We start from the raw sequence: 26,202 nt of genomic DNA, 5'->3' as shown, positions 1-26,202 counted from the left end.
ATACCTTGGACTTTTGCTTTCATTTCTCTGACATTTTATACTGCGTTTTAATAGTACTTTCATGCCCATTTTTAACCTTTGTCTACGTGATGTTGTAGTTCCTACTGGGTGCTGCATTATCACCATTTTAGGGTGATAACATTTAGTTCAGTTTATTAGAGGAGTCTACTTTTATTCATTTGTAAACCTGTTAATATACAAATGCAATGAATATTAAAAGCAAAGTTATTAAAACTTAAGTATAGCTTTATAAATCTTAATGAAGACTAGAGTGTAGATAAATTTCAAGATATTTCAGTGCAAGATCCTTAAATATTTGACTTTGTTTTCAGCCTCTCATCAGTATGGAAATATTGATTATTCAATACTTAAATAAATTGAAAGTATTGGCCTGAATTTAATCAAATGCAAGAATGCTAAGTACTATAACAATATTATAACAACCTTTAAATGTTTTTGTATTTGGAAAATGAGTTAAGATGATTCTGCCAACCATAAATGATTTGTCTGTTAAGTAACTGAGAAACTTTAACCTTAGTAGTGTTAAAGTATTGCTTTATTGTGCGATAATTGTTGTGCCAATTTCATTGGTTAGAAAGCAGGTTAGGAGCAAGACAATTTATTGTTTAGACTCCTTGCTGACTTGTCTCACTTAAAATATATTGAGAGATCTGTACCTATTACCTTGGAAGATTTTATCTAAAAATGTCTAAGAATTAAGTCACAATTGTTGAGAACCAGAGAGCCATGTCAGGCAAGGATGACACTTGCATGTAGCAGGGTGAAGCGATGTTCCTTATGCAGCACCATGAGGAAAGGATAGGTGCAGGAATTGGTATCTAAATGATGTAGCAAGACTTTTAAGAATCTGTAGGCCACAGTGGGGAATATGGAATAAGGTGGAGCTGAGAAATCAGTGTTAAAATCAGCCATGAAACTCACTGTATGACCATGTGCCAGTCACTGTCACTCACTCTGATCTGCTTCACAGGGTTGTTGTGAGGATAACATGCAGAAAAGGAGACTAATGAATCTCACATTGAGCTCCTTGGGAGAAGGTGGAATGGATACTGATAAATAAGGAACAGCCAAAATTAAAAGTTCAGGCAGCTTGTCTCTCGTTTTCAGTTGGGGGCAGGTTTGGAATCATGAAAAAGCCTAACTTAAAAATCAAATTAGGGACAGAATCAGAATATTCAGCCTCACCCCCAAACACTGGACTTCACATGTAGGTCCTCAGCAAATCCAGTCCGTGCCTGTAGGTGCTGGATATGTACTGAAACACTAAACCATACACATAAAGATTTCAACTATATTTACACTTAAAACATGATAGAGTAATTGGTTTTTATCAGGCTAAAAACAAAAAAGTTGAAATTCTGTTTTCTTTGATCTGTCTCTGATTTAGTGGCGGGAATAAAAAATTAGGCTTACTTAGAGTAGACCCATTGAAATCAACGGGGCCATGATACAAGTTTGTAATAACCAAGAGTTTTGTGGCATGCTAAAAGATTGTTATGGCATAAGTCACAATGTAGTTTGGCAGGTCCGCTGTATGTCTGGATCTAACCTAATATGTTTTTCTGCTTTCCTTTAGGAGACTTGTAAAAATTGTTACTTTTTCAGTATTCATTAGAAGTAACATTTATAACTTTTCCATGACTCTTGAGACGTGGGTTTTTAAATTTGGCATAATTTCCCCTGAAATTAGCTTCTTTAATTAATAGTGTGTGTTATATATTAGTGGTCTTACAGTGAATGGTCAGCTTAGTAATGAAAATGCTTTTTAACTGATCCAGATTTAAACATAAAAATGCTTGAATATATTATAAAAACTGCCTGTCTCAGATACATAGAGAAAATTTCTAATAAGGATTTCTTTTCTTTTATTCTAGCATAAATGTGCTTAATGGGCAGAGCAGACCAGCAGTATGGATGAAACGGAGATCGATACTCAGATCATTGGTGCTAAAGGACTGCTAGATGACAGCAGCTTCATTTCTGAGAAGCAGAGCAGCATTCTCAAATCACAAGAGAGTGAAACATCATTTCAGAAAAATACGTTAACTCTGCCTGAAGAGCTATCAAGGGACAAGTCTGAAAAAGCCTTAAGCGGAGGCCAAACGTCTCTATTTATACACTCTAGTGCTCCTACTGTTTCAAGTGAAAACTTTCTTCTGCCTACAGGAACTGCTGTTAATGGACCAGTTTCACACTCCACTTCCATTATGAAGAAAGGCAGCATTTCATTAACCACTGCACAAACTGTGGGCCATCAAGCAGATTCTTGCTCCGCTGGGACGGTGGCACATGAACACCAACTTCCCACAAAGACTTCAACCCAAAATTCAAGTCCACACCAACATTTGTTTTTGTTACCTGAAGCAGCTCATGCTAAGAACCTGACACATTCCATAAAAAATCTACCTCCCTCTGCTTCAGTTGCTTGTGACACACAGCCATCTATACGAAAAAGCATAAAACCAGATAGCACTTTAGTAAGCCAAGTAGACATGTGTGAGGATAGCAAAAGTTCGCTAGAAAAAGATGGTGGTAGCAAATCACTAACAGCCACATCCTCAGGTACAGGTGACTTCAGAACTGAAAGTGATGCAAACTGGGACCCACAGAAAGAGTTTATAGAATTTCTCATGACAAATGAAGAACCTGTAGAGAAGTCACCAGTCCAGCCTAAAGTGGGTGTACCAAAAAGGAGGAAAAGAAAGATGGATGTTAGCAAAATCACACGTTACACTGAGGACTGTTTTAATGAATCAAATTATACTCATGACAATTCAGAATCGTTAGATACTGAGTTTTTGGAGCAGAGTGAGACTCTACAAGTGATAGAATCTCATAAATTTTCTTTAGCAAAAGTGAAGCCTGAATCAACAGATGAGGAATTGGAAGTTGTAGATGCCATTCAACAATTGATTTATAACCCAAGTAATAAATGTGCAGGTGGTACTTCTCCTATTCACACTAGCACTTTTCTTTCTAATACTCTGTTAAACAAATGTGAACAAGATGAATTGGAACCACCAACTAATTTCAGTACTGATGAGCCTTCATTTTATCCCTGTACAAAGTGCAATGTGAATTTTAGGGAAAAGAAGCACCTGCACAGGCACATGATGTATCACTTGGATGGCAATAGCCACTTTCGCCATTTAAATGTTCCAAGGCCTTATGCATGTAGGGAATGTGGTCGGACCTTTCGAGACCGCAATTCCCTTCTTAAACATATGATAATTCACCAGGAAAGAAGGCAGAAACTGATGGAGGAAATTCGTGAATTGAAAGAGCTGCAGGACGAGGGTAGGAGTGCACGGTTACAGTGTCCACAATGTGTATTTGGTACCAATTGTCCCAAAACCTTTGTGCAGCATGCTAAAACCCATGAGAAGGACAAAAGGTACTACTGCTGTGAAGAATGTAACTTTATGGCAGTGACAGAGAGTGAACTTGAATGTCATCGAGGGATTGCTCATGGGGCAGTGGTGAAATGTTCAATGATCACTGCAGATATAGCTCAGAGAAAATCACAGAAAAAGGCATTAGCGAAAGATTCCTTCATGGAATCGTCCAAAAAATCAGCTGACTATATGTGCAAAATGTGTCCATTCACTACATCAGCCAGAAGCATTTTGAAAAAACACATGGAATACCTGCATCCAACATCGTGCATAGACCCTTTTGGTAGCCGACTTAGACTAGAAAAAAGAAAAGGTCATATTATAGAAGACCCTTTAGATTTTGGCAGCAGGACTAAACATTTCATCAAACAATCATCTGCCTTTCCAAAGAACTCTGTTTTAAAACAAGATATAAAAAGACCATTTGGCTCTGCATTCCAGTCCAGTAACTTTGCAAAACTTCACAAGAGACCCCCCAGGATACAGAAGGCTCGGAAAAGCGTTGCACAGTCAGCTGTAAGTGTGTACGGTCATAGCTCTACAGACAAGCCTATTTTGAATAGAAATAGCACTGGCCAAAAACCTAAATATTTGCATCATTCAGGAAAGCAAAAGACTAGCGTCAGAGCTAGCAATAATTATTTATATAGATACAAACATGAAAACAATAGGATTAAAAAATCTAGCAGCCCTTATCTTTTACACTTAAAAAGGGAAGCTGCAAGATCTGTCAGGTCCTTACCTTTATTATCTTCAAATAATTCTCATAGATTTATTATGGATTCTCTTAACTATGATGCAAAAAGACCAGGAGTCTATAAAGATAAACATGTAACTGTAAAAAGGTTGGTTAAAAGATCCAAAAGGGAAGGCTCTGTAAAAGGAGATGATTTGGACAGTTATCCAGACTTTCTACATAAAATGACTGTTGTTGTTTTGCAGAAACTTGCTGGGAAAAAAGACAGCTATGAAACGGAGGATGAAAGTTCATGGGATAATGTTGAACTGTGTGATTACACTACACGGTCTGTGGAGGATGACTCTTACAGTGATATTAATCAGGAGCATGTAAACCTGTTCCCTTTATTTAAAGGTAAAATGGAAGAAGAAACTGGTGGTAAATCCTCTCTTAGATATGAGCAAAATGACGGATTTTATTTTGAGTATTATGAAGATGGCGAAGGTAGCAATTACCTGCATGATTTTCAAGATCCTCATAATTTAGAAAACATAGGCACAACATTGCCAAAGCATAACTCAGTTTTCCATTGGACTGACTTATCGCTTGAGAAAAAAAACTGTCCATATTGTCCAGCAACTTTTGAAACAGGTGTTGGATTGTCTAATCATGTCCGTGGGCATCTTCACAGAGCTGGGTTAAGTTATGAAGCCCGTCATGTTGTCTCGCCTGAGCAGATAGCAACAAGCGACAAAATGCAGCATTTCAAAAGAACTGTAACAGGAACTCCTGTTAAACGCGTTAGAAAAGGTAAGATTTTTCTTTCCTTATCCTATTTAGGGGGAGCGGGGTGTATAATAATGTGGTTGCAGGTCTGGCTATGCTACATCCTGCCTCTCATAATAGCTTTTATTTCCATCCATGGTAGAAACTTTTAATGTCTACGTTTTAAGCAAGCTGGGTCCTTAGTGTCTGACAAATTGATAAATGGATGATTTTTCTTTTTAGCTATTGAGAAATCAGAAAGTTCTTCAGAACACACATGCCAACTCTGTGGAGGTTGGTTTGACACTAAAATAGGATTATCTAATCATGTTCGAGGACACCTGAAAAGGCTTGGTAAAACCAAATGGGATGCACACAAATCTCCAATCTGTGTTCTGAATGAGATGATGCAAAATGAAGAAAAATATGAAAAAATCCTGAAGGCATTGAACAGTCGGCGTATTATTCCCAGACCGTTTGTCGCTCAGAAACTTTCATCAAATGAGTTTTTATCTCAAAATGTTATACCTCTTGAAGCATACCGCAATGGCCTAAAGACTGAAGATATATCTGTATCTGCATCAGAGGAAGAAGGGCTGAGTTTCCTCAATGAATGTGATGAAGCAAAATCAGTACTACATGATGAAAAAAAACACCAGTCAGTCACACTGATAGAACTTTTGAAAAATAAGAGGTTAGGAGAAGAAAGAAACCCTGATACCTCTCCTCAAAAGATCCATAATCAGACTGCAAGAAAGAGGTTTGTTCAAAAATGTGTTCTTCCATTAGATGAAGACAGTCCTTTGATGTATCAGCCACAAAAAATGGACTTGACTATGCAGTCAGGTAAGAGGCTTGTTACAATTTTAATAACTTGGAAATACATTACAAGATAAATCCCCCCGCCACCCCAATATTCTAAAAGTAATTATTTTCTTTGAGACTGTTTTTCCCCTTTGCAAGGTTCTAGACAGAGAAATATTAATGAAATTAGTTTTAACGTTAAAATTGCCTTAGTTTTCTGCATACAAATTGAGTTCTGAAAAGAGAGTAGCTTTTGCTCTGTAATGGCTCTTGAAGATTCATATAAAGAGGAAACGAGAACGTCTACTTAGCAAAATATGGTATCACTTAAATAGCAGACACATCTGGGAGAACCCCTTGATCTTTCTTAGACTGTAAGTGTTGCAGATATATAATCGGTTCATAGTGTTAGGATTGTTCTTTTATCTGGTGTAAGTGAATGCACGACTTACTGGTTAACCGGGTGATGTGTTGTCTGATCTATGCCTAGATTTTATACCCTGTCAGAGTAACTGTGATGGCCATACCCCCTGAACACAGCTGTTGCCGTCAACACAAAATCCTTAAAAGTTTTAGATACATCTCTTAGAAATCGTGCCAACAATTTTATTCCTTTAGACTACTCCCCCCCCTATTCTAGCATCGTTTTAGAATGCTCTTCTGAAAGGTGTCTTTCAGTCTTGGCTGTCATGGCTCCGGAAAGCTCTGCTCATCTCCTCCAACACCTCTGCACAGACCTTCTTGCAGCTATCTTTTCTCAGTCTAGTTTGAGTGAACGATTTATGTAAACTGCTCTGCGATGAAAGTGCTTGATCTTGTCTTATACCCTTTTATCGTTTTGCTGGTACTTAAAATTATTACAGTGTGGTTGATAAAAGTCTTGTTCACTGAGCATTACTTGATTTGCAGACCCATGTGATCGACCTGTTGCTGTGTAGTACCGCTATGGACTGTAGGTAAAGGACAGAATGTTAATATTGCCATATAAAAACCCTGGATAAGTGAGGGTTTTTTCATGGGGAAGCATTCATATATTTGAATCTATCTGCAGTCTGAAGTTCCTTAACTACAACAGGTACAGCACATGAGGCCACTAATTCTGTCTTCTACTTTTGTCTGGTTAGGCACTCTGTCTTCACACCAAATTTTGCCTTAGGTGACCATGGTCATAGATCATGGGGACTGAAAATATCAGTTAACTATATATATATATATATATAGAGAGAGAGAGAGAGAGAGAGAGAGAAACTTTAAGATCGGAGCTCCCCCAATAAAGTTTATTTCTTGGACAAGCTTCACATAAACTTGGAAGATGATGTTCAACTACAGCTTGTTAAATTTGGAAGTAATGTGCTACTTAATGTTAGGTAGCCTGCCTTCTAGGTTTCACTAAAAAAAGCTGCTTGCATAATACTAATAGTTACGTGAATAGAGCCCTTAAGCTAATTGTGGTTAACATAGCATTTGACAATTAACTCACTCTCCTACTTCAGTTATTTAAACTTTCATAATTTTAAGCCTGTTTTTTTTTAATATTTTCTCAAGTATATTATGAAACCCAGTTTTAGTGTATATTGCAGTAAATCTAAACTTTGGTTTTTTCATGTGTTGGAAGCAGCCCAGAGTGGCAGGGGCAACCCAGCCAGATGGGTGGCATATAAATGTTCTTCTTCTTATTATTACCTGACAGGATTCTTGTTTTGATAAAAAAGCTTTCAAATACAGTGGTGCCTCGCAAGACGAATGCCTCGCAAGACGGAAAACTCTCTAGACGAAAGAGCTTTCCGTTTTGGAGGTGCTTCGCAAAACAAATTTCCTATGGGCTTGCTTCGCAAGACGACAATGTCTTGCGAGTTCCTGCTGGGTTTTTTTCCTTCCCCCCCCTTTTTCTAAGCCGCTAAGCCGCTTATCAGCTGATTCGATCAGCAGATAAGCCGCTAATAGCGCTAATCCGTCAATGGGCTTGCTTCGCAAGACGAAAAAACCGCTAGACGAAGAGAATCACAGAACGGATTCTTTTCGTCTTGCGAGGCACCACTGTAAATGAAAAACCTTTTCCCAATTTGTTGAATGTGTTGTCTAAGACAATATATTTCTGAGGACAGTGAAAATTTTGTGCCTCTATGAAAGTAAAGTTGAGAAGAAACCATTTTTATTGGTTTCTTTGTCTGAAACAGTGTAGTATGGTTTGACTGTGTGTTCTTTCCTGCGATGTTTGTTGATCATTTATTTAGCACAAAGATTTTAGCAAAAACTACAAATCATTAACTTTCATTATTGATTGCACATTCAGAGTAATGAAGATAAAATGCACCAAATAAAATGTTTTGTCTAACAGCTGTGCAGTGGTGTGTTTTACCACCTTTTCCTCCCAGCCTTCATCAGCAACCTAATTTAGTATTGAGCCTTTTACAGTCTTGTGGGTAAAACACTTTAATTACCACTTTGTCAACTAGACTTTATAATTCTCTTTATTGGGAACATTAGAAGCCTTGAAACTTCTTAACAAAACTGTGCTATTCAAATTGCAGAATTGTATTTTGGGTTTAGGAAATAATCTGTGCAATGTGAAGATAAGCAGGAAAGTGATAATTCAAAGAAGCTTAGGAATTCAAATCATGCCTTCCTTTTTTTTTGTACAAAATAGCATGTTTCATGCTAAATGTCACATGCAGAAGTAATCGCCATGAGCTTGGCTCTTTCTAGTATATGAAATAATTACGTTGATGATGTAGTGAACCTGCGTAAAAGCAATTTTTAATACAGAATTTTCCAAAACGCTTTTGAGAGTTTCACTTTTAAAGAGAGAACTGGATTATAGTTTTCTTTTGAATGATAGGTATGCCTGTGAAGCTTAGAACGTGTGCGCATTGCAATACGGCGTTTACAAGTGCTGTTAGCCTGTCCAACCATTTGCGCGCTTATGCACGAAAGAAGAGTGCTGGACTTTTGACTGGGACAGGTATGTTTGTTACAGATGTAAAATCAAGTCTGTCTGTATACGTTTTCCTCATCAGACTTGACAGATTCATATGCTAATTCAGTTGACATTTAAAATTTTCTGAAACAGAAGTTGAATTTGAGAAACAGAACTTTTAGCAACTTGTAAACTTACGTTGCTAATGTCCATTTTTTTTCCATGCCTGGTTTTTATTTTCATTGGTTCATTTTAGATCCAGCATTATTTTCATGTGTACAAACAGTTGAGAGCGGAATGCCTTTTTGTTTTCTGGCTAAATGCAAAAGGAGCTGCTTTTATAAATGAGGGAGATGTTCACCAATTATTTGTTAGGTGAATTGAGAACAAGCTCGGATAAACAGACAATTATATGTGGTACAATTTTCAGCACATCATGTTCAACAAAAGCTACTCTTATTTTCTCCCATATATTTATTATCAGTTACTTTTTTTTTTACTTTGGTCTTCCACAAAATGAAATAGTAACAAAGTGCTGCTGTGTTTTGTGTATCCATTTGGTGCTTTATACTGTAATTGGATTTTGACAGTGATGGGACTTTTATATAAGTCAGATCCACCCAACTGCAGTAGTCTTCAACTGATGGGCCCTGACCCACTATTGAGTCACAGTCTGATCTAAGGTGGATTGCAGCCACAATGTAAATACTTAAGAAATGGGTCCCACAAATGCATGAGGGTTCTCAAATTGAAAATGCTGAAGACCGCTGGCCCAAACAAAAGGAGATGTTATCAGACTACTTGTAGGGTAGTCAAACTTTCAGTGTATAAACAATCCCCTCCTTTCACGTGCAGGTGCCCAAGGCCAGCATAATTTAGGAAAAATTATTACTATTTCCATTCAACAGCCAACCAAACTAGTGTTCTAATCTGTCTCCTAGCTTTCAAGGCTCCTGAGTTGTCATGGCTATAAAGTTGTGATCCTTAAGTATGATAAAGGAAGCGTGCTCTCCTTTCCTAACCCATAACCAAGCTATGTTGGGACTGCCATTATCCGTGGTTAGCACAAACCAGGGCTCATTTTATACCGGAATTTGAAATCGGGTTTGAAGCTGGCTTTCAATTCCTGGCCAAAAGCAAACCCTAGATCGTGCTCACCACAACCAATGTCTGCACCAATATGACTTCCATTAAGGCTGCTATAGTGAAATGGAGTGCTTAAGAGTTGGGGCTGGGCGTTCTCAGTCCATGATCTGTTCCTGCTCCCTTCATGGGGTGGTAACATTACATTGGCTTAGGCTCCGAGGTGGCTTATAAAAACACTGTAAATGATCAAGCACTTAATCATAAACTGTCTAGTTCTTAGAAGTATGATAGGTTCTTAATATCAGGCTTGTGTTATTGTAAATGTCATACTTTGCCATAACACTTGCAAATGGATACACATTCAAAATGAATTGGAATACTTTTAATTTATTGCTTAGTTTCATAGGTTTAATTGTGTAATTACCCTCTGGCAACACTGAAGGGGTGGAATGTTAATACATAAATAGCCTGCAACATTTCCATACAGATGTTTAATTTATCTGCAAACCTGGAGACTGCAATGGATATTGTCACAATTTTTTATGCTTTGCAAATCATAAACTGCTGTCTCCTAACTCTTATGTGTGTGATCTGGAAATTAATCCCTTTCAGTTGTAGACTGTGCCTGGCTATATAGTATTGTCAATTCAAGTGAAGAATTCTACTACCAATTTTCCTATGAGAATTTGAGAGCAAAATCCTGGTGTTTGTCTTCAGTTTGACACCACTTCTTTAAATTTCATTGTTTCCTCTTATTTCTGTTAGTAGTTTCCCTAGATGAGAAAATGCTGCATTTTAGGGAAAGAAAATATATTAAATGGTTACTCTTCTGTGACAAAAATATAATGCCCCTGTGTTCAAAGGTCATGTTAATTGCTGTACTATGTAATTATTTTTCTTCATTTCAGCTTAATTTTAATACCTAGGACTAGTATTTTTCGTAGTGTTACATATTTTTGAAGGAAATGCCATGGCCATAAATTCCTTTGAGCATTTTTCAGTTTTGTGCCCTAGTTGCATAATTGTATGCATAAATGACCTTTATTTTTATATGTGACAATTGCTATGGGACCTTTTGTATTTTACTTTTGAATAGGAGAAAAACTATCAACTATCAAACTCACTGAAGCTGAAAGGAGTGTTTTTCCCAGGGCTACATGAGCTTCTGGTCAAGACATTGGCATTTTTCACTACTCTGCCTTTGTTTATTTAATGACTTGTGGAGAACACGAGCATGCCCTTTCCTCTAATGGTCAATTGAGCCCAGTGATTAGATACAGATGCTACCATGAAAAGGGTAAGATTTAGGATAGTGATGGTCATTGTCAGCCTGGAACATTGCATTCTCCCTGACCAAACTGCTTAGGGATTAGTTCCAGGACATCCCTGGTATCATTAGATCGCTCTACCCTTAACTGTCAGTTGCAACTTGAGTCTGGTCTGGGACACCCTAGTTTTTATTTAACAAAATTTATATACCGCTTAATGGTAAATAAGCAGTTTACAATGAAGAGTGAATACTCTTTATCTTCTTAATAATCCCTATTGTATTTAGTCTGTGAATTTCAAGGTGTATAAAAATACATGGTTTTAAAAGTAATTTAAAAAAATAAATCAGATATAGTAAGTTTCAATTATAACAAGGTACACTTTTAAAATGAAGTCTTAATTTCATGCAAATATATGTCTTAAAACTGAAATTATATAATTTGAGAGGCTAGTCATCACAAGATTTAGTACTACTATTTACATAATGCTTATATGATGTCTTGATATTTGATGTCAGAGACTAGAAGGTCATCATAGGCTCTAGAATCCAGGTAATGCTATTCTGTTTCGCACCAGGATTATCCACTGAGCACACATAATCTACTTCTGTCTAATGCTTTAGCTCCCTAAACTCTGCAATATGTTCAGTTCCAATAGACAGCCTTTGATTCGTGAGTCTACCAGTTAAATGAAATGCACGTTCTTACTGCTTTCCATCTCGTAGAGAAACTGTGTTTTCATTCTATTATTATTATTATTATTATTATTATTATTATTATTATTATTATTATTACTGTATTATTGTTGTTGTTATTAAATTTATCCAAGGATTACAGGGCGGTTTACAATGCAAAAATGCACAACCTAGTAACAAACAAAAACAGTATATAGATTATAGATTATTTAATTAGCTGAAGACCTAGAAGAAGAGGAATTGTGTTTTCCTAGTGCCTAAAGATATGTAACGAAGGGGCCAGGCGAGCCTCCCTGGGGAGAGCATTCCACAAACAGGGAGCCACCACAGAAAAGGCCTATTCTTGTGTGGCCGCTCTCTGGACCTCTTGCGGAGAAGGCATATGAAGAAAGGCCTCCTATGATGATCACAGGGTCCGGGTCAATTCATATGCGGAGAGCTGCTCCTTGAGGTTGAACCATGTTGTGGTCGTAAGCCACAAACAGGGAGCCACTGCAGAAAAGGCCTGTTCTCATGTTGCCACCCTCCAGACCTCTCATGGAGAAGGCACACAAAGAAGGGCCTCAGATGATGATCACAGGGTCCAGGTAGGCTCATATGGACAGAGACAAAACTTGAGCTATTGTGCTCCTCAGCCATTTAAGGCTTTGTGGATCAAAACCAGCATTTTGAATAGGGCCCCAAAACTAACAGGCAGGGAAGTTGGCTCAGGGTTGGCATTATATGCTCAAACTGGCTTGCCCCGATGAGCAACCTGACCACTGAATTCTGCTCCAGCTGAAGTTTCCAAACTGTCTTTAGATTCTATAGCACAAAAGACAGGTGGGTTGTATGGCCTAAGATAAGATAAAATAGTAAGGCCGAAATGTTAAGCTTATTTAAAGTTCTGATCAGGACTATCCTAAACTGAGGTGGGTCACCTCAGATGGTAACACCATAGTTAATAACTTTATATTTTGGAAGGGATTTGGATTCCCTGCCCCTATCACCAAAACGTATTGGGCTGTTTCTAGTTCTAACTGCATTTGCAAGGCATTATGAATCCCAAATAATTTTGGTTGATTTTACCTTTTTTTTACTTTCTTTTATGCATGTTGAAGTGGGTTGATCAGATCTGTGGTACAGTATTACAGCATACTTTGTGGCTGGATTTTTAAATCCAAAATTTATTTTGGTTTTGTTGGTGATAACGTATTTCACTGATATTTTGAGAATTATTTTCTGAAGTCATTAGAAATCATTTAGAATCAAAATGCGTGTAAGTTTATTCTTTTATGTTTTTGTAATCTTTCATTTATTTCCAGTTAGTGTAAGATGTGTAATCTGGTTGTGTGGCAAAACTAGAAGAAAAAGCAGAAGCTCTTGCAATGGGCTTCCGCTGGTTGAGCTGGTTAGAGGAATCCTGCCCTAAATGGACATGTATTCTCTTCTTTGAGCTTATTAGCATTAAGAAAATGTGATGTTAGCTGAAATTTTTGTTTCACATACAACAGTTCTTGTGACCACCATGACACCACAATGCGTAGTGTAAATGTGTTGTCAGGTGTGTCATTTAAACTTGTCTCAGCACTGTCACAATTCCTACCCTACAACTTCAGTGATTATTTATTTGTACTATACCATCACTGTAGGGTAACTTGCAGAGCTTTACAAAAAGAGAGAGCTTCCTGACCTCCTGAAGCTTACAGTTTGAATACAAGTCATAGAATTGTAGAGTTGGAAGGCTCCAGGAGGGTCATATAGTCCAACCCCCTGCAGTGCAGGAATCTTTTACCCAACATGGTGTTCGAACCCATCACCCTGATATTAAGAGTCTCATGCTATACTGATTGAGCCTCAGACAAGGGGAGGCTGAACATACATTACTGCTTTCAGGGAGTGGGTGGAGCTGTGGTCTAAAGTCGGAAGGTCGAATCCGCGTGATGGAGTGAGCTCCCATTGCTCTGTCCCAGTTCCTACCAACCTAGCAGTTGAAAAGCACACCATTGCAAGTAAATAAATAGGTACCGCTATGGTGGGAAGGTAAATGGCATTTCTGTGCACTCTGGCTTCCATCATGGTGTCCCGTTGCACCATAAGCGGTTTAGTCATGCTGGCCACGTGACCCAGAAAGCTGTCTGTGGACAAACGCCAGCTCCCTCGGCCTGAAAAGCAAGATGAGTGCTGCCCCATAGTCGCCTTTGACTGGTCTTAACCGTCCAGGGGTCCTTTACCTTTTATTGCTTCTCGAAGAAAGATAATAGAATTACACATTAATATGTTTAGTAGATAGATAGATTTTAATGGTTATCAGTAACCTCAACTTGGACGTGACTTCGAAAAGTGTAGAAACATATTTTTCTACTAGACCCCCACCCCACTTTATCGAAGCATGTAGAAGCTTCTACCCGCTTCCACTCAGGTATATCAGGCCCTTCCTGCTTGGCTCCTGCTAGCTAGGCTGATGCCACCATGGGAAATGTTATTCCAAAAGAAAGCACAGAAGCAGAAAGAGTCACCAAAGTACTGGTGTCAGTTGGGAACTTCATTATTTTTGCATTTGAGAGAGTGCAGTTGAAAAGAAAATTTGTCGGCCAAGTGATGGGCAATATGATCTTTGAATATGAAAACCTCTTCTTAAAAAAGGAGACTTCCCCGACATTTGTCTTCCCTGCAGATGATGATAAATGTTCACTTGAAAAGAAACAAATCATTAGGGTGTTGCTACAACCAAGTGTTAATTCTTGCGGGTTTTGCAACATCCCACATGGACGACCTGCAAGTGTCATGTGCAGGATCTTGCTGTGGAGTCATTTGTTTGTATGTGTCTGTCAGTAAATTGCCACATGCTATGTTGGTCACAGATCATTTGTTGGAAAACTTTCTTTCCACAGTTTTCAATAAACATTACCATAAGTTTGATGTTTGCCCGTGAAACATTAGCTGTTTATGTATATGACTGCAGATGGAGAATAAATTTACAGATAACTTCTTGAGGTTGCAGAACTGTTGTGTTGTACAGTAAAAATACAGCATTTAAACTTTCTGTGGCATATTTCTTGGTTATTTTTGTAGGGTTGGCTCCTGCTAGCTAGGGAAGATCATTCCTGTTAACAAATAGTTTAATGTTAATCCGAGTTCAAGTATTATTAGCTAACACATGAAATGCTATGTAAGAAGCTTACAGATTTTATGTTGCTCAGTATTGTTTATTTTTGATAATTGGCTTCCATAAAACTTTGTTGTGAAACAAGCAGCTTTTATCATTCTTGTAAGAATTTATATGGCTCGCTGTCAGTGGTGATCTGGTAACATGCTATATTCTTTTACCATTGGAATTAGCTTTATTTTCTACAAGTTTGGTAGAAAGTGTTTAAATGGTGATTCCTTGGCAAGCTATCATCAGCCTGCCATATTCAGGAATGGCAAGGAGACTTCTCTTGTTTCTCTGAGATCTTTCCCCTGTTGTACTTCACTGTGTTTCTTGGAGATTCTTCTCCCTTAGTCCAGCATTTACCTTCTTTTGCAACTTTGGTGCCTTCCAGGCTCCTTTCTTTTATTTAACTCTGCTTCCTTAGATAATGCTCTAAAAACGAGAGTTGGAAGGTACATCCGGTTCAATTTCCTGCTAATGCAGGAAACTCTATAGCAGGGGAAGGGAACATCTTGGCCCAGCAGGCCAGAACCTCATCTGGCCCCATCCCCATTGAGTAATTTTGGCTGGCGGTGCTTTGTCCAGATCTTAGGCAAGTCAATTGAAAAATAATGTTTTCTTTTCGGGAGAAAATGCCTTCTTAAAAAAAAAGCTTAGCAATTTTGGAGTGTTTGTAATCAAGACAACACACCTGTCAAAGTCACAGCACAGCACTTCCCAGAACTTGGGAACTTCAGTGCATGTGGCTTTGCATAATTTTACTCATCAGAAAACTCATATCAGTCCTTGGGTAAAGACCAATGGAAGGGGGCACTGTTGACTGGCCAGCAGAATATACAGGTCCAGAGGCAGAGAAGGATAAAGACGAGAAGGCAGAGATGGCATAAAGATTAGTGGAGTTGAGGTGTGCCAAGTGGTCATGAGATGAAGACTCATAGCTTAAGGTAATCCTAGAGGAGGAAGGACATGAAGAAAGCAGCTGGAGGTAGACACTTCTGGAAGAAATGTGCTTAAGGAAGCAGATAGGCTCCAGCAAACAGGCAGCTTGGAATCTTTAAGATGGTGGTTCTGACTCAAGTGAGAACTTTTTCCTCAGAAAAGCATATTTGCTGTGACTGAACGTTTATCAGGCCAGTGAGAAGCAAAGTGAGAGAAGATATCATTGTAGATGCTGGTCTTGCTTTCTGACTGCTGGCTAGTATAGGGAGGATGGGGAATTAAGTCCTGAATTTAAATATAAGGTTAAATAGGGAAAGGAGATTCCGTATTCCATTCCACATTCCATGGCAATTATACCAAGTTTAAATAAGGCATAACATTTGAAGTTGTAACGTTTTATCTTTAATAATATATTAACCTGCAGTTGTTAAATTAATCTAATTTCTGCATATATTAATGCCTGTAATATATTATTTTGTTCTTGTTTAAGCTCTTAGTTGATCAGATCTTATGCCCACGCTTTGTTATCCAGGCTGCTATAAAAAGGTGAAATCGAGGGAGTGGTTATTGTGGTTGCAATGGGTGTTTATCAGCAAGGCTAAGTTAAAGATACATGTATTTTTCCCCCACACTATTCATGGTTGCATTTCTTCTACAGCCTATGTAAGCTTTTCAGTCATTTGGTACGGTTAGTGTGCTGTGACATCTAGAGTTTTTGCCTCCAGGAGGACATTCTAAATCAAAGTCCCAGGACTATTTTAGCTTTCAGTAATCTGTGCAAGAGAAGAGCTAGCTTTAGAGCAAATAGCTGGTGTAATCTCAGACCCCTAGAGCATTTGCTGATGGCAGGTCTAATAATTTGAGAATTGGGATGAGAGGTAGATTTTATTTCCCCCCCTGAAAACTGGTTATCTTGGGAAATCAAATCTAAGAAAATGTGAGGAACTAAGCAATAGTGAGCTTTTCGCTATTCTTGGTCCTGCTGCCCATATAGTGGTCTTTAATTCTTTAGCCTAGTTTTGCCATTTATATATCCAAAGACACACATGCAGAGATAGGTGTTATTTGGAACTGTGCTTTCTTCCTTTTTTGCCAATGCTTGTCCTTTAAATAGTAGCCAGAAAATACTGTTATGGATGGTATGGCATCTCCAATACCAATACAATTATCATAGTTTCATTCCGAAGAGAGAATTTCCTTGGTGATGCTCAGTGGTTTTTGAGTGCAGCAATGCAATACATTTTCCATTTCTGTATTTTATTATTATTATCTAGGTGATAGGAGGAAACACCTCATCCTATAGTTTGTGGATTTTTGTTTGAAAATGTTATGTTATTTGATTTGAGGTATGGACAAAAGCTTGCTGTTAAATTCTTTAAAGTTTACCTTGACTCCCTGGATTCCAGCATATATTCTGATTGTTAGGTTGTAGTAGCTGTCAGATGGAAACTGCAGACTGTCCTGCCTTTTATCTTCTTCATGCCATAAGTAGCTTAGATGAGGAATTTGGAGGTTATATTATTTTGAGAGCATTTTACTTTACACAGTTTCTGACATTATCCTTCTCTGTAGAAGAGGGTTACATTAATCACAAACTTAAGTAGGTATTTGCAAGTAGAATTCTTGCTTTGTTTCCAGCTCTTTTGTACTGCTGGTACATGTGCTTGGATAAAGCGGCATGCATTCATTTCCCAAAATATCCGAAGTGTTTCATGTTCAATTACATTAGGAACTAAACAGTGCATTCTTGTCAGACTAGGCTTTTCCTTTTGAATTCCCTACATTGCTTTATTTCCTTTTGTACCTCAAAAGAATTCACATCACCCTGACACAAATCAGTAATAATTCTGTAGCACATCTGATTCCAGTACACCTTATTAAAGGGACAATCAGCAATGGTTGGAGATCCTGATACTCTTCAGCCTTAAGAACTTAAAACCAAAACAAAACCGTTATCATAAGACTCCTTTAGCATACAGAACAGAAAACGTTTCAGTGTAATATATACAAAAGTTCTAGTTATGAAGTTTGTCAAAGCATACTTTATATTTAATCATCGGTCCTTTGAGTTATGGTTGTTGGCTGCATGATGTAAACAAATGATATTGACATTTCAAATGATATTGAAGGCCTCTATATTGATAAAATTTACAAGCAAAGCATGATGCTTGGGTTACCAGTTAGGTAGAATGACTTAGTAGTCTGAAATGTGGTTTGGTCATCAAATATACATGTTTTAAAATTAAACTTAAACTGTAGGTGTCAAGCATGTAAGCTCATTTGTGCATGAAAATGGTGTGCACACCTCAGCTTTATGATGAATTGGAAAGTGCATATTTTCAAGTTACATAATTTAATATGGTATAGAAAATAAGTGAGAATAGAAGTATCCTTTAACATATTTCGGGGGGAGGGAATTATCCAGTAAAGTGCTCAAAACTTATATCTATCTACATGATTTTATTTTCTCTTCATAGCCATAGATTGTAAGCAAAAAAAATCAAGATCAAGATCTGGGAGCAAGAAAAAAATTCTGCCATTACCTCATGGTGCTGATGAAGTTTACATACTCCGGTGCAGGTATATGTGGAACTGCATTGAGTCATTTGGAGTAGCTATAGCTTGTTTCTGATTTGTAGAAATGCATCTTGTATTTGAGTGTCATGTATGTACAAAAATCTAGTGACCTGTGGACCTAATGATGCTCACTATGCAAGAGTGTAGCCGGTAGCTAATAAATGAAAGTACTTAACTAACTGACCAGTTGTGTTGCTGATAATTCGAGAAGTTGGTTGAGGGAAATGGGAAGTCATTTGGGCGGAAACTGAGAAAGCCTTATTTTCCTTGATTCCCCCCTCCCCCAGGCCCTCATTACTTCCCTGCATCCCAGCAAATAAGTCACTGCTAATGAAAGTGAATATTAGCAAGGCTTCCCCACACTCTAGGAATTTAAGGAAGGGTAACCTAATTTGAGGAGAGGTGCAGTTGTACCTTGTTTTGCAACTGGGATCTATTCTGGAGCCCCGGACGCTAGACGAAAAGGACGCACAACAAAGCGTGTGTGTGGAGCGGTGTGTGCTTTTGCGCATGCGTGAAGTGCGATTTAGTGCTTCTGCGCATGTGCGAGCAGCAAACCTGAAAGCAACCCGTTCTAGTATTTCTGGGTTTGCCATGGGCAGTCGTTGAAATGGACGCTCAATGAGGCGGACTCAAAACAAGGTACCACTGTACCACCTAATTAGGACTTTACTTAGGTAATAACTAGCACCTTGAACTGGACCGAGAACCTCACATTAGATTATTTACCTTCCCTCTATTATGAGTTGGGACTCACAAAACACTTTGCAGTAGTAGCATATAGCAGTTGGCTTAAAAGATAAGACCATTCCTGCCCTCATGCTTATCGTCTAAAAAACACAGCACAAATTGAAGAAAGATGGGGAGGGAAGAAGAAAACCAGACGCCAGTTTTTAATTCACAGTTGTAGTTTTAGAATTCTAGGTATAATTTGTGATATAAAGTTGTATGCTTCTGTTTTTTGTATCTAGAGTTACTTATACCTGGGATAAACGATAGCTGAATTAACACCCAGGAAATTTTTTTAAATCTATCAGTGATATGCGTACTCAGGCTTAGTTTTTCTGTCGTTCTTTTGTGAATCTACTGCACTTAACACAAAGTTCAATTACAATGCTAATGTGCTTTATTTGGATGATTTTAAAAACTGTGCAGGTTTTGTGGTCTGGTGTTTCGGGGGCCCTTGTCTGTTCAAGAAGACTGGATAAAACACCTTCAGCGCCACATTGTCAACGCAAATCTTCCTCGAACTGGGGCTGGCATGGTGGAAGTAACGTCACTGCTTAAAAAACCTGCCTCAATTTCTGAAACTTCATTTTCTTTCCTGATGGCGGAAGCAGCTTCATAGAACGTTGGAAACACTTCATATTGCATTGAATGAACATTTTAAATATCTTTGTTAGTTTTTTTAAGGTTAAAATAAATTATCTGTTTATAAAATCTGAAGCCGGAAAATGGGGAGAAGAGTGACAGTTAACATCCAAACAATTGAGTACTTAAAACAGTTACCGTAAGTAGTCTTTATATTTTATATAGGGTGGAAGATGTGTTTTTAAAGTTTACTATGTTTTTTGTCAATTACTGTGTTCACTATTGATACAAGCCCATTACACGTAAGCAGCCGTTTTTAAAATGTTGCACATGGGTACTTAAGATAGGTTTTATGAAATGAAAACATTCTTTACAGTGTTACCAGAATCAATGCTCTGTTTATTAAACAAAAAACCCTTGCTTAGTAAAATATTATATTTTGTTTGTATGTATGTAGTGTTTTGTACAATACCAAGAAATGCTAATGCAATTAACTCAATTTAGGGCATTAAATATCATGTACTTCATAGTTCAAGAGACTGTTCCATTCAAATAGGGCAATTAGTACTACTCTTATCTAGCTGTGTAAGTGTTTTTTTTAATCACACGAGACTCTTTTGTACTAAAAGTAGAGGGAAACTTGTTAAACAAATTTCTAAAAATAATGTACATAGTACTGGAAACTATTTGTGGTAAGGAAATAATATTCTTTACTTCACTTGCATTTCTCACTGACAATAAAATGGTGCATCCATGCTACCTCCAACTTTGTCAGCAGTAATGGTATTTCCCCTTTCCATTTGTTGCATCAAGCACTCACAGTTTTCTTTATTTTTAATCACAATTTTGTTAAGTCTTTCTTTTTATGCCTAGCTTAAGTATGAGTTGCTTACAGGACATTTTTGACATTTTTTGCCACCTCTTTTATTTAATACTGTAGAAATGTACTAAGAAGCATTGCTCACTACATGACTTAGCCTAGACTTTTCATTTTACAATTGTTTAAAGAAATCATAACACCCTTGGACAAAAAAAAAGTTTCTACATATGAAGAGAATGTTTACAATTTGAATTTTAAAACTTGTTTTGGATGTAATTATATGTATGAAAACTGTAACACTATGCTCATGCTAAGGACCTATTTACAGAATTATTGAAATAAATGTGCTGTGAGGATGGAAAAAATATGGTGCAGGTGTCTTGGTCAAAATAAGTATTGGCTGTTCACAAAAATGAAATGTCACGTTTCAACAAATAAGCAAATTCCTCTTTTGAAAACTGGTTCTGTAATGCAAGTAATGTTTCATTTTATTCATGTAGGGTGACTAATACTGTAGTTAAGCCAAGGAAAAGCATTGATATTGTTTTGCGTGTAAATAAAGTTATAAAAGCAGTTGAGATGTGAGGAGTATTTTGGTGGAGAATATACATACCTCACAGCCAGTGAAATTGCTTTCCTCATGGTATATCTCCTTACCAAGAATATATCTCTCTAAATAAAAAGGTTAAAAGAAAACATTAAAATGTCTGTAATGTGAACTATTATTTTACATTATGTGTGGCATACAAAGTTGATTTTTCTCTTTTGATCTTTTGAAGGATCTCAAGCAAAGTACCTGTGATGAAAATGTAATATTAGTTCCCAGGTAAAATGCATCTGACTTAAATGTATAGAAACTTCTATAATTTGGCAATGGTTTCAAGAGCAGGCAAGGAAAACCAGTGGAAATATAGTGCAGGCAAGTCTTCTGTGTGTATGTATAGAGACTGAAGAGATTCATACCAGGATCTCCGTTACTGTACATGGTTGGTATTACTTAACAAAAAAAAGTCTTATGCTTAAGCAAATGGAAAGCACAACTGCACCCAGGGAGGGAAATGGGTTTTGCCTCCTCAAAACTGAGTTTCCTAATGCAGCCAATCCCAGTTGATCATCGAAGCTGTACTACAAAGCTTGGTCAATCAGCTGACGGTTGGTTGTGCAGGGCTCTCTTCAAGCAGTGACAATCAGCTGGTCATCAGCTGATAGCCAGGGCTTCAATACTGCAGAGGGCTTTGCAGATATGTTGACCAACTGATGGGCTGTTCCACCAAAACGCCTTTGGGCTCAGCCATGACTCTAACTATAAGGCAGGTGAGTGTGGCTTGGCCAAAATGGCCTCATAGACCCAATGGGGAGGCCTGGTAGATTTAATTAAATCCATGGGCTGGGAGGTCCCTCACCCCTGTTCTCGAAGGGAGTGCTTCATCAAAACTGTATGACATTTGGTGTTTCTTTAGAAATGGCAGAAGTAAAGTTAAAATGTTCTACCTGCTTATTCGATAGCCTAAAAATCCATAATTCATACTCAATCCTGCAGTGATTCTTGCACTTGAAAGCTTGAGGAATGTCAGACTAAGGTTCATTCTCTACTTTTCAACCATCTGTGGCCCAAAGAAAGAACTGCAGGGAGACTTGCTTTTTGCAGGTCTGAGCAATTAGGAAACCTGTTCTCGCTGACTGCAGACCACCTTTGCTGTGCTCTCCTCAACCATCTCTGTCACATACAAAAAATATTCCTCCTATTTAGCTGAGAGACTATGACTTACCAAGTTGTCAAACCAGGTTCTTAACCCAAGACTTCCTAGCCAAAGCCCAACATACTACACAACTGTACACTTTTATCTTGAGCTTTTAATCTAAAGGTGGGTGGTGCAGTATAAAGTTATTGTGCATTGCGGCTGGCCTCTACTTTGTACCTATCATTTTCTTTCTAAGTAGATGGGAAATGTGTGACCCTCCAGATGTTGCTGGACCACAACTCCCATCATCCCTTGCCATAGACCATGCTGGTTGAGACTGATGGGCGTTGGAGTCTAACAACAGCTGGAGACCCATAGGTCCCTCTTCTCAGCCTTTCTGCTTCTTATCTGCAGCTTTGCCACTCTCAATTTACCCATGGTTATTCCCCAACCTCAGTCCTATTCCTATGGACTCACAGCAGACTCAACCTTCGTTTGTTCATTGGAATAAATGTTTTTCTAGAACGGTGACTTAACAAATAATGAGATCTGCCCCCAGCCCAATCCTTTGTGGGGGGGCATTGCATGGGCTACACAACAAGGAGTGTCCATATTTGAATTTTTATATAACTGCAGTTGTTCTCTACTTATGAAATGGCTACTTGATATTATTCAAATATTTGAATAAACATACCCAGTGAGTTGAGATGATATGCTGGTAGAGTGATGGATTTATTTCTTTAAGATGCTACATCCTATGGACAAGTCTTCAACAATCATTGCCTTTCTGATCAGTGTCAAACCTAGAGTAATTGTTCCTATTGTAACATCTCTCTTGTGCTGTGGATTTAAAAAGGAGCAAAGACCCAGAGTTCTACAGAACATCACAACATAAAGCATGCATCATAGAGCAGGTATGCATCACTTTAGATACACTATTTGCAGGACCTGAATTATTGATTCCTCAACACTCCAAAGCTTTAAGATGTACAATAGGGCCAACTAATGTTCAATTATATCTTTCGCATTTGCAAAATGCTGTGCTGAAGAAAATGGAAATAAAAGTGGAAACATTATATGCTTCTCTTTCTGTACTGGAATCATATCGCCATTGTGATTGTTCTTTGGATATTTAAGGTAGCTGCATTTATTAGTATTCCTGCTGTATCTCTTAAAACGGGTACAGACACAAATCATGTGTCTATATGTCTGTGAAATGCAACCCAGTGCAACTTGTTTATACCTTAAGTTTGTACCGCAGTACCAAATGCTACAATCTGATTTTCTCTCATTTCATTCTGACTGGAGTGTAAAAAGAATGACTGACAAAGTAGAGTGTGAGTTAACAAGATTAAACTGTATTTTACCTGAGTAAGGATCTGCATGTCAACATAGTATATATACCACTCACTCGAAATGCCTTTCATCTGCCTCTTTCACAAAGAAGCCAATTATATCATGTAAAAATAATGTATAAAATAGCATATCTACTTTCTAGGATGTAGAAACTGCTGGGAACACAGCTCAAAACTGTGTAAGAAACGAGAATGGCATCAGAAAATAAGGTTCTGTGTGCATTCCTATTACCTCGGAGCCTCTTCAATTTGTCATCATTCTTTGCTGAATAGAGTTCACATCTTCTTGTTAATGTTCTTGAATGTGAATGCTGAAAGTTGCTGGAAGATGTTGGCTACCAATAGAGTTGACAAAAGTGTAAAATTGTAGCAACAACTCTTAATAGCAGATAAGCAGAATTTCTTGTTTACTTATTTATTTTTGAGTAAGCCTGTGAGTGGGAATTCTCTCTCTTCTGCGTGTAGCTTCAAATATGTTGGTTGACATGATTTAAGAGAAGAGGAACCAGGGCAATAAAGGATTGGAGCATCTGTCTTGCCCTGGACAAAGCATCAGGCTTGAGTGTTTCTCCTTAAGTGCACAGCTGGTTAGGTTCCATAACGAAGGTAAGATGCTTTTCTTCTTTTTTTTTACAACTCCTGTACAAACTTGCAGGGAGTTCTGGTTAATAATGAATGCAGTAGATGTCACCAAACTTTCCATACAAAATTAAAAGGCAGTTTCTGATTTTAACTGGAACCATGCCAGATAAGCTCAAACTACCACCACTAGAAGCAAACAAATTAAGCAACCTGCAGGCTAACATGATTTCTTCACAGTATGGAGCAGATGGCAAATGATTTAATTAGGGGTGAAAAAAGTGCTGGCTTTACATTTCAGTTTGCTTTAAGGTCTCGTTCTATGGAGCAGACTATGGATGGTGTGATGTCAAACTAATGTGTTTTTAGACCTGGGTGTTGAGTAAAAAGAAAATGGGAAGACATGTCTCTAAAAAATAAAAAATCTGCCCAAAGGAGCAATTATGTAGTTTAGTCTAGACTACTTGCCACCTTAGTAAGTTTTATAGAAGTTAGTTGACACCATGGTTTATAAGCCACCTGGATTCACAAGGATCTGCTGCTTCCACCGTTCTGTAAGAGTTCTTGGAGCAAAATTTTCAAAGCTGTTACACGTAAAATCTAATTTAGCTTTTCTTTTAGTAAAAAGAGTAAACCGGGGGGTTATCTTGCAAAGTTACACATACTGAAGCACTTTGATTTGGGTGGATTGCATAAGCTGCTTTCATCATTCTACAAAGCATATCTGAAAATCCCCTAATCCTAGACCTTCAGCCGTAGTGGCTGGGGCTGATCTAAGTTGGCGTCAAACTGCATCCAGAGGGCCATAGGTCCTCTGACATGTTCTAAAACTGTTGCTGACTTGTACTGTGGTCCCCTCTAACAGTGCTGACTATCTGTTGCAGGGTGCTGAATGCAGTGTTGCTATGGTACTACTCAGCATAAAAAAACCCACACCATCCCTACAAATCCAGTGTTGCTACTTTATTCAGTGCAATCCAGAGAACCATGAAGATTCTCTTAGGCAGCTGGGTTTTTGTCTTAACAACACTGGAGAGTCACAGGTTTAGACAATGTACAATATATACAAGTCAGCAAGGGTCTTTGTGTGCACTGGATGTAGGCTGTTTTACATTACACAGCTCCATTTGAGCACGAGAGAGTAGATCATATATTTCAATAGCAGCTTGCTATAATGCTCTATATCTATAGAACCAGTACCAAAATAAAATAGGTTGATATAGGATTATCCATAGGTAAAAATAGATCCTTTAAAAAATAATTCATTACATCTGGTAATATAAAGTATGATAGTTTGATCCAGTTCAGGGGTAATTCCTAGTTATTGAGCAGAAAGCTAAGGTAAGTATAGTCCCAAAGAAGATCAGATAGCTCTGTGTCTTGTGCTTTGAGGGGGTTACCAGACTTATGGGCGGTGATTAGCCATAGAGTAGCAAAATCTTTAATACAAACTTTTCCCCATTGCACTTTGTAAGCGATTTGTAATTTTTTAGAAACTGCCATAATGTTCTCTATACTACATTTCCAGGTGCAATTTTGTTTTGTTTTTGCCTCTTTCTGATTCTGAGTTATGATTAAATTTGCACCCACTATAACAGAATTAACCATCAGTTTTGGATTGAGATCATTGGCATGATCAGGGAATGCAGACAGCAAACATAAAATGGGATCATGGGAAATATTTGTAATACTGTACCCATCTCTTGCAATATTTGCATCCATAGAGAGCAAATCTAACATGATGATCCATGTGTTGTTGATGAAATGCCAAACTAGGTAGTTTCTGATGCAGTTTATCGTGTGTGTGTGTGTGTGTGTGTGAGAGAGAGAGAGAGAGAGAGAGAGAGGAGATACCTGATGAAAGAGTTGCTGAAAGGCTGCAACCGCACAACCTTGCCTGTTATGCTCAAGTTCAAGCCCCTGAGAGTTTGTTGTTGCCGGGGGTGAATGAGAAGCCGTACCTGTAGATTTATCCATCTGTTTCAAACAGAAAAGAGCCACAGTGCAATTATAGAGCACATACATTGAATGCAGGAGGTCACAGGTTCAAACCCTGACGTATCTGGGTTGCTATAGGACTCGTTTATCAAACTACAAAGAGATGCTGCTCAATGTAGACCACAAGTGGGGAACCTGTGGCCCTCCGGATGTTGATAGACTCCAGCTCCCATCAGAA

The 26,202-nt window shown here is 38.0% G+C and overlaps 1 protein-coding gene across 17 annotated transcripts in view; it reads left to right on the top strand.

The window, feature by feature from the left end:
- Positions 1-26,202, top strand: part of ZNF644 (zinc finger protein 644) — a 96,412-nt gene that overhangs the window by 36,176 nt on the left and 34,034 nt on the right. For 2 of the 17 annotated variants that reach the window (XM_083510923.1, XM_083510924.1), the window contains exons 4-9: positions 1,896-3,932; positions 4,359-4,905; positions 5,104-5,706; positions 8,504-8,626; positions 18,180-18,282; positions 19,435-21,114. In XM_083510923.1, the coding sequence (XP_083367049.1) occupies positions 1,932-3,932; positions 4,359-4,905; positions 5,104-5,706; positions 8,504-8,626; positions 18,180-18,282; positions 19,435-19,627 (3,570 nt within the window). In that variant the 5' untranslated portion in view covers positions 1,896-1,931 and the 3' untranslated portion in view covers positions 19,628-21,114. Of the gene's footprint in view, positions 1-1,892; positions 4,906-5,103; positions 5,707-8,503; positions 8,627-10,763; positions 10,959-18,179; positions 18,283-19,434; positions 21,115-21,189; positions 22,804-22,837; positions 23,007-23,912; positions 24,054-26,202 lie in introns of those variants that run through there. The other 15 variants (XM_083510920.1, XM_083510928.1, XM_083510926.1 and 12 more) reach the window with 11 other exon arrangements.

This window comes from Podarcis liolepis (assembly GCF_965112155.1).
Source record: "Podarcis liolepis genome assembly, chromosome: 6".
In the NCBI taxonomy this organism is placed as follows: domain Eukaryota; kingdom Metazoa; phylum Chordata; class Lepidosauria; order Squamata; family Lacertidae; genus Podarcis; species Podarcis liolepis.
The sequence above is the reverse complement of the archived record's forward strand: the minus strand, read 5'-3'. Positions and strand labels throughout refer to the sequence as shown.